Source organism: Bos javanicus, chromosome 8 (assembly GCF_032452875.1).
Source record: "Bos javanicus breed banteng chromosome 8, ARS-OSU_banteng_1.0, whole genome shotgun sequence".
NCBI classification, from domain to species: Eukaryota; Metazoa; Chordata; class Mammalia; order Artiodactyla; family Bovidae; genus Bos; species Bos javanicus.
This window is the reverse complement of record NC_083875.1, coordinates 70,324,446-70,339,198: the sequence shown is the minus strand read 5'-3', so window position 1 is coordinate 70,339,198 and position 14,753 is coordinate 70,324,446. Positions and strand designations below refer to the sequence as shown.

General features: G+C 37.6%; 1 protein-coding gene across 7 annotated transcripts in view; it reads right to left on the bottom strand.

Annotated features, from left to right (window-relative positions):
- The window catches only part of PPP3CC (protein phosphatase 3 catalytic subunit gamma), an 80,702-nt gene that overhangs the window by 1,318 nt on the left and 64,631 nt on the right, over positions 1-14,753 (bottom strand). For 2 of the 7 annotated variants that reach the window (XM_061426991.1, XM_061426987.1), the window contains exons 11-14: positions 9,074-9,100; positions 8,105-8,186; positions 7,381-7,478; positions 320-349 (exon numbers count right to left, since the gene is read on the bottom strand). In XM_061426991.1, coding sequence (XP_061282975.1) covers positions 320-349; positions 7,381-7,478; positions 8,105-8,186; positions 9,074-9,100 — 237 coding nt within the window. The remainder of the gene's footprint in view (positions 1-319; positions 350-7,380; positions 7,479-8,104; positions 8,187-9,073; positions 9,101-14,753) is intronic. The other 5 variants (XM_061426984.1, XM_061426988.1, XM_061426986.1 and 2 more) reach the window with 3 other exon arrangements.

Genomic DNA, 14,753 nt, shown 5'->3' with positions numbered 1-14,753 from the left:
TACCTCATAGCTATGGAAGGGCTATCAGCATGCACCATCTGAACACCCCATGACTGGTGGCTTAAACTTCAGCCATTGCATTAAAACTGAGAGAGCCCAGAAAGGACTTTGGCTGTGGAGAGGGTCATTTGAGTTAATATTACACAAATGAAGGACACAAAGGAAATACTTTGTGAGCATAGCTAGAGTTATCTTTTCCTTTTCTCAGTGTTAACAGTTCTGGTGATGCAACAATAAAAGATGTCTAACATTGACAAAGCTTTTTTAAGAACTAATACACAGACACATGATCACATCTATCGTAGGAACATGGCCATACCTTCCCGGGCCTCTACCGCTTCTACTGTGGCTGTAAGAGGCAGGAGCAGTGGCATGCAAAAAGGAAGACAGAGAAAGAGTGAGTAAACCAACAGCACCGCTGCCAGCAGACATCCCGGGCCCGACCTTCGAGCCTGTTCCCATCCATAGTAACAGTGAACTAGTCAGAGAAGCGAGAGGCTTATTGCGAAAAACTAAACTAGGGGTGGGGCTGGGGGAACACGAGGTGGGGAGAGTTACTGAGGTTTCTCACACTGCAAGTGGCACGAGAACCTTTTAGCTGATGGCATCCACGGCTAAGACAGTCAAGCTGACTCGGAGAAACGAAATGCTGCTTTCCTCATTTTAAGTAGCCAGCTGCTAATTTATGCCTTGACATTCATGTATCCAAAATAATGACATGTCCAGTCAAATCACCTGATATTACAACCGTTCTTTAGTTTGTGATAGTTCAGATGGTACTAAATGAGCTGCTGCTGCATCCTATTAAAAAAAGTTATTTAAAACTATGGATGATTTCAAGCAACTTGTATAAGGTCTAGCTATCCTTTAAAATTACTTAATAAAAAAGAGTGGCTTTTGCCACAGGAACTATCCTCCAGTTAAAATAAATAAATAATATATATATTTTTTAAAAGAGTGGCTTTTGAATAACAGACTGGCATTTGGAAGGAAAAGAAAAAATGGAATATAAGTGAGAGGTTATTTCTTTTCCAAGGGGTGAATTACTAAGCTGGGAAAGGCATAAAGCTATTCAATTTCAAATACAAATTCATGTACCATCTGGAATTAGAGAAACAGCAGAGGCTGACATATCCAACTGACATGGCTTCCATTCTCCACATGAGAGAGCAGGCCAGTTACTAACAAGGCCCTCTTCTTTAGTGATGGAAAAGGAAGCTATTCAAAAATTAGTACTAACAGGTAAACTTTCCTGCATTTGTTTTTTAAGACAGTAAAAGCAGTACTACAGTAAGTCCTCTACATATAAGCCTTCAAGTTGAAGAACATGTTTCTCACGTTCAGTCACCTAAGTTCGTTTAGTGAAGTTGCAGCTTGTCTTCCATTGATTGATGACCATCCTTCAGTTCTACCATCTCTCACCTCCTCCAGGCAGTAACTCTTCTTGCCTGTTCACTCGATGCCAGCCCCTATGTGCCAGCTGTTTACTGTACTTTTCAAGGTACTGGACTGTGAGATGGAAAATGTTTCCTTTGTTTCTGTGTTTGTTTTTTATGTATTATGTGAAATTAGTTGGGTGCCCAGGCTACCTCTGTTGAACTTACAAACCAACTGGACATACGAACGTGCTCTTGGAATGAAACTTCTTCTTATGTAGGGGACTTACTGCGTATGAAAATGTTACAGGTTGTAGTGAGAAAAGACCTTATTAGGAAAATCCTGTCAGCTCCCCCAAAACTAATTTTTTAAAAGAAGGCAGGGAAGAATAATGAACAGTAACAGTTTGCTGTTCCCGAAGCTTTTTATAATCAATCATAGAGGAAAAACTGGAAGAACTGAAAATTAACTTCTGAAAGAAATGTGAAAAATGGCAACTTGGAATCAATTTATCGAGTGAGTGTTTACATTTGTCAACCATATGTTGGCATGTGTTAAAGCAATGTCACATCCTCCCAAATCACTTCACAGAGAACAAACTCTCAGAAGGAAAGGACAGTGCCTTCAGACAGCATACTATAACAGCAACTGTTAGGAAGTGAGAGAACAAAGCTTTACCTGAAATTGTATAGAGTGTTGGTTTAATTAGACTTTAAAAGCTATGTTTGCGGTAAAATGTGTACTAACATCGCATTATTTTGGGTCCTCCTAGAATTGCTTTTTGCACTAGGTATTAAGATATTAGCCTGCATGAGGGATATTCTTTATAAGTAAGAGTCATATAAAACTGAAGAACTGGTTTTTTTCCCCCCTCCCGTACTGAAATACTTTTTTTTATTGAATGAGATTTCTTTACTGAAATATAATTCATATACCATAAAATTCACTTGTTTAAAGTGTACAGTTCAATGATTTTAATATATTTAGAGTTGTGCAACCATTACCACAATCTATGGTTAGAACATTTTCATCACTCTCCCCCCACCAAAAAAAAATGATCTCCCTCCCTCATTCCTTCACCTAACCTTACAATCAACCACTTACCTACTTTCTGTCTCTACAGATTTGGCTGTTCTAGACATTTTGCATAAATGGAATCACATACTATGTGGTGTTAGTGATTGGCTTCTTTCACACAGCAAAATGTTTTCAAGGTTCATTCATGCTGAGGATTGTAACAGTATTTCATTCCTTTTTATGACTGAATAGTATAGTTCATTGTATGGATATACCACATTTTGTTTCTCTGTTCATTAGGTGATAGACATCTGTGTTGTTTCTGCTTATTGGCTATTACAAAGCATGCTGCTATGAACATTTGTGTACAAGTTTTTGTGTGGTTATATCTTCATTTCTCTGGGTATGTAACTAGGAATAGAACTTCTGGGTCATATGATTAACTGTATGTTCAATCATCAAAGAAATTGCCTGATTGGTTTTCAAAGAGCTGCTCCATTTTACATCCCTACCAACAGTATATGAGAATCATAATTCCTCTCCATTCTCACCAACACTTGTTATTGTCTGTCTTTTTGATCACAACTATCCAGTGGGTCTTTAATTAAAGTGGTTTCTCATTGTGGTTAATGTCTAATGATGTGGAATATCTTTTTACATGCTTATTGGTCATCTGTATCCCTTCTTTGGAAAAATGTCTATTCAATTTTTTACCCATTTTTAATTGGGTAATTTGTCTTATTGTTATTCAGTTACAAGAGTTCTTTACAGTTTCTAGATACTAGTCTCCTATCAGATATATGCTTTGTAAAGATGGGGTTGACCAAAAAGTTCCTTTGGGTCTTTCTGCAAGATGTTATGAAAACACCCAAAGGAACTTTTTGGTCAACTCAGTATTTTCACCCATGCTGTGGGTTGTCTTTTCACTTTCTTGATGGTTCCATTTGTAGTACAAAACTTTAAAACTTTCAGTGGAGTGCCATTTATAACTGATCTGTTTTTCTTTTTCTTTTTTTAATCTTATGGTCTTTCCTCTTTATTTTGGCTACTTGGAAGCCTGGAATTAAATGTGTGATTATTGGATTTCACTGGTTTGTTTTCCTTTGTGCTCCAATTTCTCAGCATATTTATTTCCCTTCACCATGTTGGATGTATACTGTAACTTACTCAAATCCCCCTTGGAATAAGGTGGAGTATAAATGAATGTAGGCTATAAGGTTATATGGGTTGGGACCTTGTTCATTGAAGACTGTCCAAGTAAAGTTCTATGAACAATAAAAGGTCTTTTCAGCTAATGCTCATTTGTCACTGAACCTGTGGAACTGAGATTCTGATGGAAAAATGACAAAATTAACTCAGTTCTTGCAAATCAATGATAGAATAAGAGGCTCTAAAAAGTTTGCTGCAACTTTAGTTATGTTCTGACACATTCCTGAGCTTTCTATCAATTTTCAAATATCAATGCTGCTGCCAAGTCGCTTACTGTGTGGTACCCCATACCTGGCAGCCCACCAGGCTCCTCTGTCCCTGGGGTTCTCCAGGCAAGAATACTGGAGTGGGTTGTATCAATAACAATCTTATATTGATTAAAACATTCATATTCAAGTCAGGAACGAAGAGAAACTGCATATATTGGGGACTGAGAACAAAAGGTAGATTAAGGGTTATAAACAACAAATCTCCAAACAACACATCTATGAAATTCTGCTACTTATCCCAGATTTGCTGATTTACTTTTTCAAATCAAGATCTAGAAAAATTTGGTTCAGATTAAAACAACTTTGTGGATCAGCAAATTTTTGAATCATTTCAAGCAAGGATGTATAGGGTGTTCCTTTTTTCCTTTACCCATGTTACTTCCTATTAACTCTAAAATGCCTTGTCAGAGTTGCTCTCAGAATATCTCACATGGCTAACAATGAATGAATGATGGAAAAGTATTTTGCTTACAAGAAACTGTGCATTTGACAGGAAAAATTCAATTGGAAACAATATTCTTCCTGTGAAACTACAGAAGCTAAGAAAATTAATTAATACTTCTAAAGAGGAAATATTCATTCTTCCTCATAAATAAACTAATATTTCAGTATTTGATTTGAAAGAGAAAAGAGGAAACCAATCCTATAAAAAGTATGGGGAAACGAGGCTGTTCCTAAGAATCAATAGCCTTGGAATATTTACAAAACACAAAGAATTCCTATAAGAGGTATTCCTATAGGAGAAGAGGAAAAAAGAAAAACTGAAGTAGAAACAATTTTAAAAAAAAAAGGGCAAAAAAGCAGTGAACTCTAAGTTGTTAATGCTTCAACTCCAGTTTTCAAGCCTAGAATTTAGTCATCCAGTGATCTGATCTCATGTCTCTTTCCCCTGCTTGACCAGATCTATTTATATTGACAAACATCAACCTTTTCATTCCTGGGTTCTATCAGGCCCTCTCCTTAGGAAGTCAGCACCCACATGATTTTCAGAACTGACATTATGGTTGAAGAGGAAACCATATCTTGCAGGATATGGTTTGCAGGCAAAGAGGCAAACTCCTTCTCTGACTGAGGAACTTTAACCTCCACTCCCCATCAAATTAAGATATAAAATGCACACAAGTGAGGCACATGCTATGCACAGATATGAAGTGCACTGCTTAATACATCTTTATATATATGCACACACTTGTGTAACTATCACCCCAATAGTGATACAGAACATGACTCCTACTCCAAAAGTCCCCTTGCCCTTTCTGGGTCCATATTCTCCCACCAGAGGAGCCATTTTGACTTCTTTTACTATTTATGAGTCTGCCAGTTGTTGTTGTTTTTAAAGCAGAAAAATAATTTATTCCAGAAGAGAGCAGAAGTAAATTCATCCTGAAAATATATTTAGGCATAATTCTGGTGGGACAGATCTTCCTTTTGAGTATGTTCTTCTATTGGTGGCCCCACTATCCTGTAACAGTTCTTAAACCCTTCGCTGATGCTCATGTAGTGAGTACGCAGAATCAGCCTTCAGATCCACAGGTTTCACAGAGACAGTCATGTATTTTTCTTAGAAAAACAGTACTTTTTATTTTTCCATTTTATTATTTTTTAATTGTATTTTTTTCTAGAACAGCACTTCCTTTTTTTTCTTTCCTTATTTAATATTTTTAGGCTCTCCCCCAAAGAACAGCACTTTCTGTCTCAGTTCAGTTCAGTCACTCAGTTGTGTCTGACTCTTTGCGACCCCATGGACTGGAGCACTGCAGGCTTCCCTGTCCATCACCAACTCCTGGAGCTTGCTCAAACTCATGTCCACTGAGTCGGTGATGCCATCCAACCATCTCATCCTCTGTCATCCCCTTCTCCTCCTGCCTTCAATCTTTCCCAGCATCAGTGTCTTTCTATCCCAGCAGAGCACACAAACATTTTATGGAGTTTGTACAGTTTACATTAGGTAGGTATACAATTCATCAAAAGGTGAAAAAAGTGACAGGGAAAATAGCACTGCACTGTAGAGTAAGACGTTCCAATGTGCTGTGAGTATTTAAGGCAGTGGATGGCCAAAGCAGGCGCATCAAGGGAGGTGGTCAGGTACTGCACTGTAGAGTAAGACGTTCCAATGTGCTGTGAGTATTTAAGGCAGTGGATGGCCAAAGCAGGCGCATCAAGGGAGGTGGTCAGGTACTGCACTGTAGAGTAAGACGTTCCAATGTGCTGTGAGTATTTAAGGCAGTGGATGGCCAAAGCAGGCACATCAAGGGAGGTGGTCAGGGTATTGAGGTGATTTTGTATCTCTTCACGACTAAAGACAACAGCTAAGTGACCCGGTCATCAACAAGGGGATGATAACTCCCTAGTCGGGACCCTCAGGGATGAACCAGGGCTCCAGGAAGCTGACGAAGCCCCAGGAACACGTTCCTCACGATGAAGGCATCATGAGGCTGTGTTCATCATGGTTGTGGCCAGAGCTGCCAGTCCCTGCCCCACACCCTCACTTTGGTCCCACCCAGAAGTGTTCATCTGCCTGCTCCTGAACATCATACAAATCAAATAGTCTGTGCTCTTTTGTATCTAGTGTATTTAGTTAAACATGGTATCTATGAAATTCAACCATATATTCATAGTGCTGTTTTTTTTATATATTCATGATGTTACCTTTATTGTTGAGTAATACTCCACTGTATAAATATTAAGTGGAATATTTTTTGCATTTATTCATAATGTTTTTGCATAGATTCATAACGTTATTTTTATTGCCTGGTTATAGGGTAGACAAATGTTTTGATTTACTGCCCAGCAATTTTCTGAAGTGGCTGAACCAATCTGCAAATGCACTGGCAATATATCTTGTTTTCCACAAACTCACCAACACTTGATACTGTCACACTTTTAAATTTTAGCCATTCTAGAGGATGTGTAGTGGTATCTCACCATGGTTTTATATCCATTTTTAAGCATCAAATTTTCATATGCTTTTTGGCCATTTTGATACTCTCTTTTGTGAAGTACTGTTAAAATTTTTTGACCATTAAAAAAAATTAGTTATTTGTATTTTTCTTATGGAGTTGCAGTTCTTTATAGACTCTGAATGTAAGTTCTTTGTTAGACATATGTACTACAAAAATATCCCAGTTTAAAGTTTGTCTTTTCCCTTTTTTAGTCATGAATTTCTGTGAATAGACATTCTTAATCTTAATGAAACTCATTAATTATTTTTTTCTTTTAATTTTAGTGCTTTTTGTGTCATATTTAAAATTTTATCTTCCTCAGTGCTTACTTTGCATGTTTTTTTCTGGGAAGTTTATTTTTTTTATCTTTTACACTTAAATTATAATTCATTTTGATTTAGTTTTTACATATGGTGAGAAGGAGCAATCCATTTTCTCCCCTCCAGAGATGAATATTCAATTGCTTCAGTGCCATTAATTTGAAAGAAGCCTTAATTTCCAATTTGACACTGAATGCTGGATAATAAGAGCACACATTCCATGAAAGAAGTATTGCTCATACTTACCTGTCTCAATAGTCTGCTTTCCTCCTGAGAGGACACCCAAAGGCAGTGTCCCTGTAGGAGTCAGGCCCTTGAGAGTTAGCACGCTCTCACTCTCTTCCCTGCAAGAGAAGATCAAAGCCCCAGGTTAATGCCATGCAGGGTGTCTACCACTTAGTATCTACAAAGATACTTGAAAGAAGACAAGAAAAGATGCACAAAGATGGAGGATAGATACTCCTTCTTCTACCTCTTCCCTGACCCCCAAAAGGGATGTTTTCTGTAAATATTCCAACTTTAAGCAATTAGCCAGGCCCTGCTTTTAAATTAGAGCCACTTAATAGTCAGGTGCTGATCTAATGTTTTCCATATATTACCCTATTTAATCCTCCAAATAATCTTAAAAGGCAGATTCTGCTATTATCTTTTACAGGCCAAGAAAATGAGGCACAAGATCACATGGCTGAGAAGATATAGGGCCAGGATGTGAACAGAGGCCACTGAGCTCCAGAATCCACATTAAATCACTAACATTCACTGCACTGTATCTAAGCTCACACCAAATAAATGTTTGCCAGAATTATTTCTAGTCACTTTAACATGTAGGACTGATTCAATCTGCATTCAACCCAAAGACCCACTGTTTTGATACCACACTCCAATTCTAAAACTACCGATCTGAAATCAACTTCTAAATCACTCTCAAAACATTTTTATTGCACACCATAATGACAAGGCTTTTCCTTACCGAAGAATTGAAAAGACCCGTGCCATCTTCCCAATAGCTCTGATTTTATTCTTGATGATCTCCTTGCGAACTGTAGTGCCTCCTTAGAGAATACAAACAATATGTGAGTTAAAGGAATACGCTAACAGGTTTAATAAAATGCAGGATGAAGTGCCTTTCTAAGTTAAAGAAATGGTTTTAAACAAAGAAATCAAGGCCAAAGTTTGTCTAAACAAACAAAAAACCCAGGAAGTTTTAAGGAGCAGGGGAAAAAAATAAAGATGAAGTAAAAAAATGGAGGGGCCACAAGAAGGACAGAGTGAGCAGATTTATGAAGGTAGGAACTTACTGGTGCTTCTGAAAAGTAGAACATAGTGAAGAAGGAAATACATACAAACAAAGACAGTTGCTACTACAGCAAAAACATCTCTTGAGAATGCTGTGGGCCACCTTACGATGCAGGGCTTGGTCGGCCAAATGGCAAGGGATGACTTAAGCACTTGTCTTCTACATGGAAACACAGCACACAGCTGGCTCTCCTGAACTGAGCAGGAGCTGCTTTCATTCTATCATCCTCACGTACACACTGGTGAGTTATTTCCAACCACAGACAGCTGTGCAGTACAAATGAGGATGACGGGTAAGGTATTTTATAAAACATCAAAAAAGTTAACAGAAGACTGTGGCCTTTTCTCATACCAGATTTAGGAAACAGCTCACACACCAGAAGTCAATGTCCAGGCATGCATCAGGTGGCCGCATTCAAAAGTCAGAAACTAAGAAACGTGGCCTCTCCTTCCTCACCCACCCAGCTCTCAAAATCCTGCAGGATCACACAGCAGGGGCCAGAGAAAACGTAAACATTAAAACAGAAAGGGAGGATGGAGGGCCTGTCTGAAATTATTCAACTATAACTAAAAAAGTCTAATTAATAGACTGTGATGAGACAGACAGCGAGTATTAAGCTCGTAGCACATTCTGTTCAGATACCTTTCTGAAAGCTTGAAATGTAGTGATCTTCAGGGAGAAGAGACACCAAGAAACAAGGAGATGGAAATAGAAATATGGGAAGAGAAATTTAAGTTTGCATGGAAGAGAGAGAAAAAAAAATCAAAGTGAAATGCAATGAGAGAAGCAGGCTATTATCTTTATCAGCTCAGAAGAGACATCCTTGGTATCATGATAGAATATTAAATTACAGACTTCTTGCATGGAGTCTTCAAAGTTTTAAATGAATTCACATCTCTTATTTTCCAACATATTCTATCCCCACAGATCATGAAGATAAAATCAGACAAGGAAAAAAGATATTATTTGTGTAACAAATAATGCTGAAAACAATGAACAAAGGACAGAATGAACAGCAGGTGCATCTCTAAATGGAGCATCATGTTTTTGTATGATGGACACAATTATCTTCTCACCTCCTTCTGGAGATACTATAGTTTTTCCATGTTTAAATTTTATATCTTTAGAATCTCAAGTTCATCCACTTAGGCTGTTTTATGCTGTTGTCTCAGAGACTCTACAGAGAAGTCCCATAATCCTTGGTGTTTGCTCATTGTTAAGAATGACGGACTGGAAAGCTTTCTGAACTGGTTGGTGGTTGACTGCTGTCTTGCAGCTTTCTGTACACAGAGTGATCGGGGTGTGTCTTTTTTTAGGGTATTTTCTGTATCAGTACTGAAAACGTGGGCACATGTGCCTGTGTGTGTGTTAGCTGTTCAGCTGTGTCTGACTCTTGGTGACCCAATGGACTGTGGCCTGCCAGGTGCCTCTGTCCATGGGATATCCCAGGCAAGAATACTGGAGTGGGTATAGCCATTTCCCTCTCCAGGGGAATCTTTCTGACCTAGAGATTGAATCCGGCTCTCCTGCATTGCAGGCAGATTCTTTGAACCACCAAGGAAGCCCACTGAGAATGCGTGCGATCACTTAATTTACCCATTTTTGGCAAAGTTATCGATGCCCTCAACTGTATCCCTGTCCAGAAATTCTTTGGTTTACTTTTTTGGATATTAGCCTCTGGTCTTGGGAGAAAAGACAGCTAGGACTTTAACTGCCTTTCAAATATCTCTTACCTGCTCTACTTATTTTAGCTAGAGGCCATCTCCCTCTTCTCAATAGGCCCCAGTTCTAGCAACTGGCACAGTCTAGCAATTCCTCTGCTTTTTGAGAATTCTGTGCTGAACTCAGCATTCTCCATTACTAAGCCAGGCTTCAGCTTTCTTGAATCAGCCAAGTTAGTAATACTAATTCGTTTGTTTCCTGGCTTCCAAAATTCCTACAAAAATCTCTACATTTTTGTAGGCTTATAACTTTGGTAAAAAAAAAACCTCTATTGTGAAGTATGATAAACATATAGAAAAGTACATAAAACAAAGACAGACTCAGTGCTTTTTACTAAAACACAAATGGCCAAATAACCAGCCAGGACAATAAATAGAGCCTTGTCAGCACCACAGATTTCCCCCTACTTGGGCCCGTCCTAATAATTAAGAGTCCCCCTCTTCCCAAAGAAAACTGTTCTCTTGACTTCTATTGGAATCACTTTCTTGCTCTTTCTTTATAGTTTTACCATTTAAGCATGTATTCACAAGCACTAGTTTTAATTTTATTTTTAATGTATGTCGTTGGAACAATCAAATAATGCATTTTTGTGTCCGGCTTCTCTTGTTCAACATTATGTTTTTAAGATTCATCCATGTTCCCTCTGTTCCTGTAGTTCACTGTCATTATTGTATACAATTCCACTATAAGAATATGTCACAATCTATTTATCCTTTTCACTGTCAGCGGTCATTTGGGTTGATTCCAATTTTTGGCTAACTCGGCTGCTATGAATATTCTGGTGTATTTTTCTCAGCTGCACCTATTTCTGCTAAGTACACTCCTACAGTTAGACTGCTCAGATATAAGGTATATATATGTTCAACTCTGGATAATGGTTTGGCATTATCTACTAAAGTGGATGTACCAATTTATACTTAGTGTATGAGCATCCCTGTTGCTATACGTTCTGGTCAACATTTGGTGTTACTCATGTTTAACTTTAGCCACTTTGGTAGGTATGCAGAATCACCCATTGTGGTTTTAATCTGCACTTTCAAAATGACTACTGTGGCTGAATAACTTTTCCTATTTTTATTGGCCATTTGGATATCCTCTTTTATGAAGTGCTCATTCAAGTCTCACCTCACTGATCTGTAGTTTTTTATATACTCTGCAAGTGAACTGTTTGTTGGTTGTGTAGCAAATACCCTCCCCCATTCTGTAGCTTGTCTTTTTTTTTTAAACATTTATTTATCTGGCTGCTCCAAAGGTCTTATTTGTGCTTTCCATCTTCACTGAAGTATGTGGGATCCTTAGTTGGGCATGTGAACTCCTTAGTTGCAGCATGTGGGATCAAGTTCCCTGACCAGGGACAGAAGCCGGGCCCCCAGGCACTGGGAGTGCAGAGTTCTAGAGCCACTGGGCCACCAGGGAAGTCCCTGTAGCTGTCTTTACACACTTGCTGCTGCTGCTGCTAAGTCGCTTCAGTCGTGTCCGACTCTGTGCGACCCCATAGATGGGAGCCCATCAGGCTTCCCCATTCCTGGGATTCTCCAGGCAAGAACACTGGAGTGGGTTGCCATTTCCTTCTCCAATGCAGGAAAGTGAAAAGTGAAAGTGAAGTCGCTCAGTCGTGTCCGACTCTTAGCAACCCCATGGACTGCAGCCTACCAGGCTCCTCCATCCATGGGATTTTCCAGGCAAGAGTACTGGAGTGGGGTGCCATTGCCTTCTCCACTTTACACACTTAGTCTTCTGATAAACACAAGTTCTAATTTTTAATGCAGTCCAATAATTTCCTATATTGCTAGTGTTTTTTGGTGTATTGTTTAAGAAATTTTCCTCTACTTCAAGGTCATGAATGCATTCTATGTAATACATATTAGAAGCTTTATTGTTCTGCCTATCATATTTGAATGTGTTAGTCCATCTGGGAATTTATTCTTGGGTTTAGAATACAATAGGGGTTAGTTAGGTTTAATTTTTTTCTCAAACCATACCAATATCATCATTTTCCTATTACTCTACAGAGATACCTCTAGTGTAAATCAAGTGTCTGTATATACGTGGATCTGTTTCTGGATTCTCTGTTTTGTTTCACTGCTCCTCTGTCCTTGAGCTAATAATTCCAGTTACTTTCTTCTTTGATTTAGATATTTCCGTATGAATTTCAGAAACTACCCTTAGAAGTTCCATATAAATTTTAGGGTCAAATGGTTAATATTTGACTTTGTATTGAATCTGCAGATCAATCTGAGAATAACATACCTTTATAACATTGAGTCTTCCAATAATCTATGGACATGGTATTTCTTTCTATTTATTTAGATGTCCTTTAATTTCTCTAATAATGGTTTAGTTTGTTGCTTAGAGGTATTACACATCATTTGTTAGATTTATTGCTAGGAATGATATTGTCAATGGTATCTTTTTAAAAAGTTCATTTTGTTTCTTGCTGGCAAATAGAAATACAGTGATTTTTGCTTTCTGACTTTGTATCCAGCAGCTCTGCTACATCTGTTTATTGATTCTAATAAATAATCTATAAACTTTTAAATTGCCTCTATATATAATCATATAAATAACAATCTATAAATCTATAAATCACGATCTATAAATAACGATCATTTTGTTTCTTCCTCCTCAATCTTTATACCTTGTATTTCTTTCTATTGCCTTACTGTACTGGCTACGACTTCTAATAAGATATTATAAAGAGGTTTTGATAGCTGGCATCCTTGTCTATTCCCAACCACTAAGGAAAGCTTTCAATATTTCACATATGATATTTGTTATAGGTTTTCACAGATAAATTTGTCAGATTAAAAAACTCCTTTCTAAACCTAGTTTAAGAGATCTATTGTAAATGAAGGATGAATCTTATCCAATGCCATTTCTACACCTAGAGAGGTAATGATTTTTCTCCATTTTTTCCCTTAATGCAGTGAATTACATTAATTGATTGATTAAAAAAATTTTTTTTGGCCATGCCTGCAGCATTCAGGATCTTAGTTTTCCAACCAGGGATCAAACTTGTGCTTCCCGCATTGTGAGCATGGAGTCTTAACCACTCAACTGCCAGAGAAGTCCCTGTTGATTGATTTTTTCATATATATATTTTTTACTTTTCAATAGTTTTAGATGTATAGAAATGTTAAGATAGCATAGATAATTTCCATATACCCTCTCCTAGTTTCCACTATTATTAATATCTTACATTAGTATACCCTGAATGAATTCTGAATGCTAAATCTTCAAACATGTTATTTGAGTAAGTTACATTTTTCTAGAAATCTATTTTGTCTAAGTTTTAATTTTTACTGGTATAATCTTATTCTTGTTATTTTCTTAATGTCTATAGGATTGGTAATGAATGTTGTCTTCTTCTTCAGTTCTGTCATCAGTTATGTTTGTCTTTTTTATCAGGGATTTGTCAATTTGATTGAAATGAGTACATTCTGGTTTTACTGCTCCTCTATCCTATATTTTATTTATTTAGTTAGTTTTTGAGGGGTGCACTGCATAGCTTGTGGCATCTTACTTTCCCGACCAGGGATTGAACCCAGGTCCTCAGCAGTGAAAGCACAGAGTTCTAACCACTGGACCATCAGGAAATTCCCTATACTGTATTTCATTTTGTTTTCTTATGCTTTTCTTAACTTCTTTATTTCATTCCACCTGCTCCCTTTAGGTTTAATGTGCTATCCCCTTTTTCTCTTAACTTCTTGAGACAGATTTTGATTTTTCACCTTTCTTCTTTTCCAACATATACATTTGAGGCTGTAAGTTTTCCTCTAAGTATGATGTTAGATGCATCTCTCAAGCATTATTGTTTATTTTTGTTCAATTTAAATCATTCTGTATTTAAGCACTCATTTTACAAAATGTGATATAAAGGTCAACTAAATTTATAATTTAATTTGTTCATGTAAATTGTCTTCAAAATACACTGCAGCTAATATGTGTATAAAACTTTACATGCATTTTGGAAGGAATCACACAGAAACAGTTGCTTTTTCAACAAAATTAGCCAGTTTCACATCCCTTTTGGTCAGTCTCCCACAGATATGTGAGTTGAGAGGCACTTGGACCTTGTACATATTGAACCATTCTAGGTAATGATTCATCTTCTCTGCTTGCAGGTAACTTGAGACATAAAACCAGATGCCTGATTAAAATTTCTGAAAGAGAACTCCTTGTTGATGGCATCTCTCTCACTTAATTCTGACCATCCAGCTGCTTTAAGGTCAAGTATAACTCAGTTCCTCTCCTCTGGTGTCAACCAGCGAACATCTGCTAAAATTCTGGTTCCAGTGCCAGACCCACACCTGTCTGGTGCACTGCCTGCCCTCAAGTTTCAATGTATACTGCTTTTCATTTTCTGTTCAAATTATTTTCAAATTTTAATTGATTTATTATTTGACCGCTGGATTATTAAGTATATTTTAAAATCTCCTAAAATATGGTGGTGTTCTAGTTATCTTTTTGTATTGGTTTATATCGTATCTGTCAGAAAAGGCAATGGCATGCCACTCCAGTACTCTTGTCTGGAAAATCCTGTGGACGGAGGAGCCTAGTGGGCTGCAGTCCATGGGGTCACTAAGAGTCGGACACGACT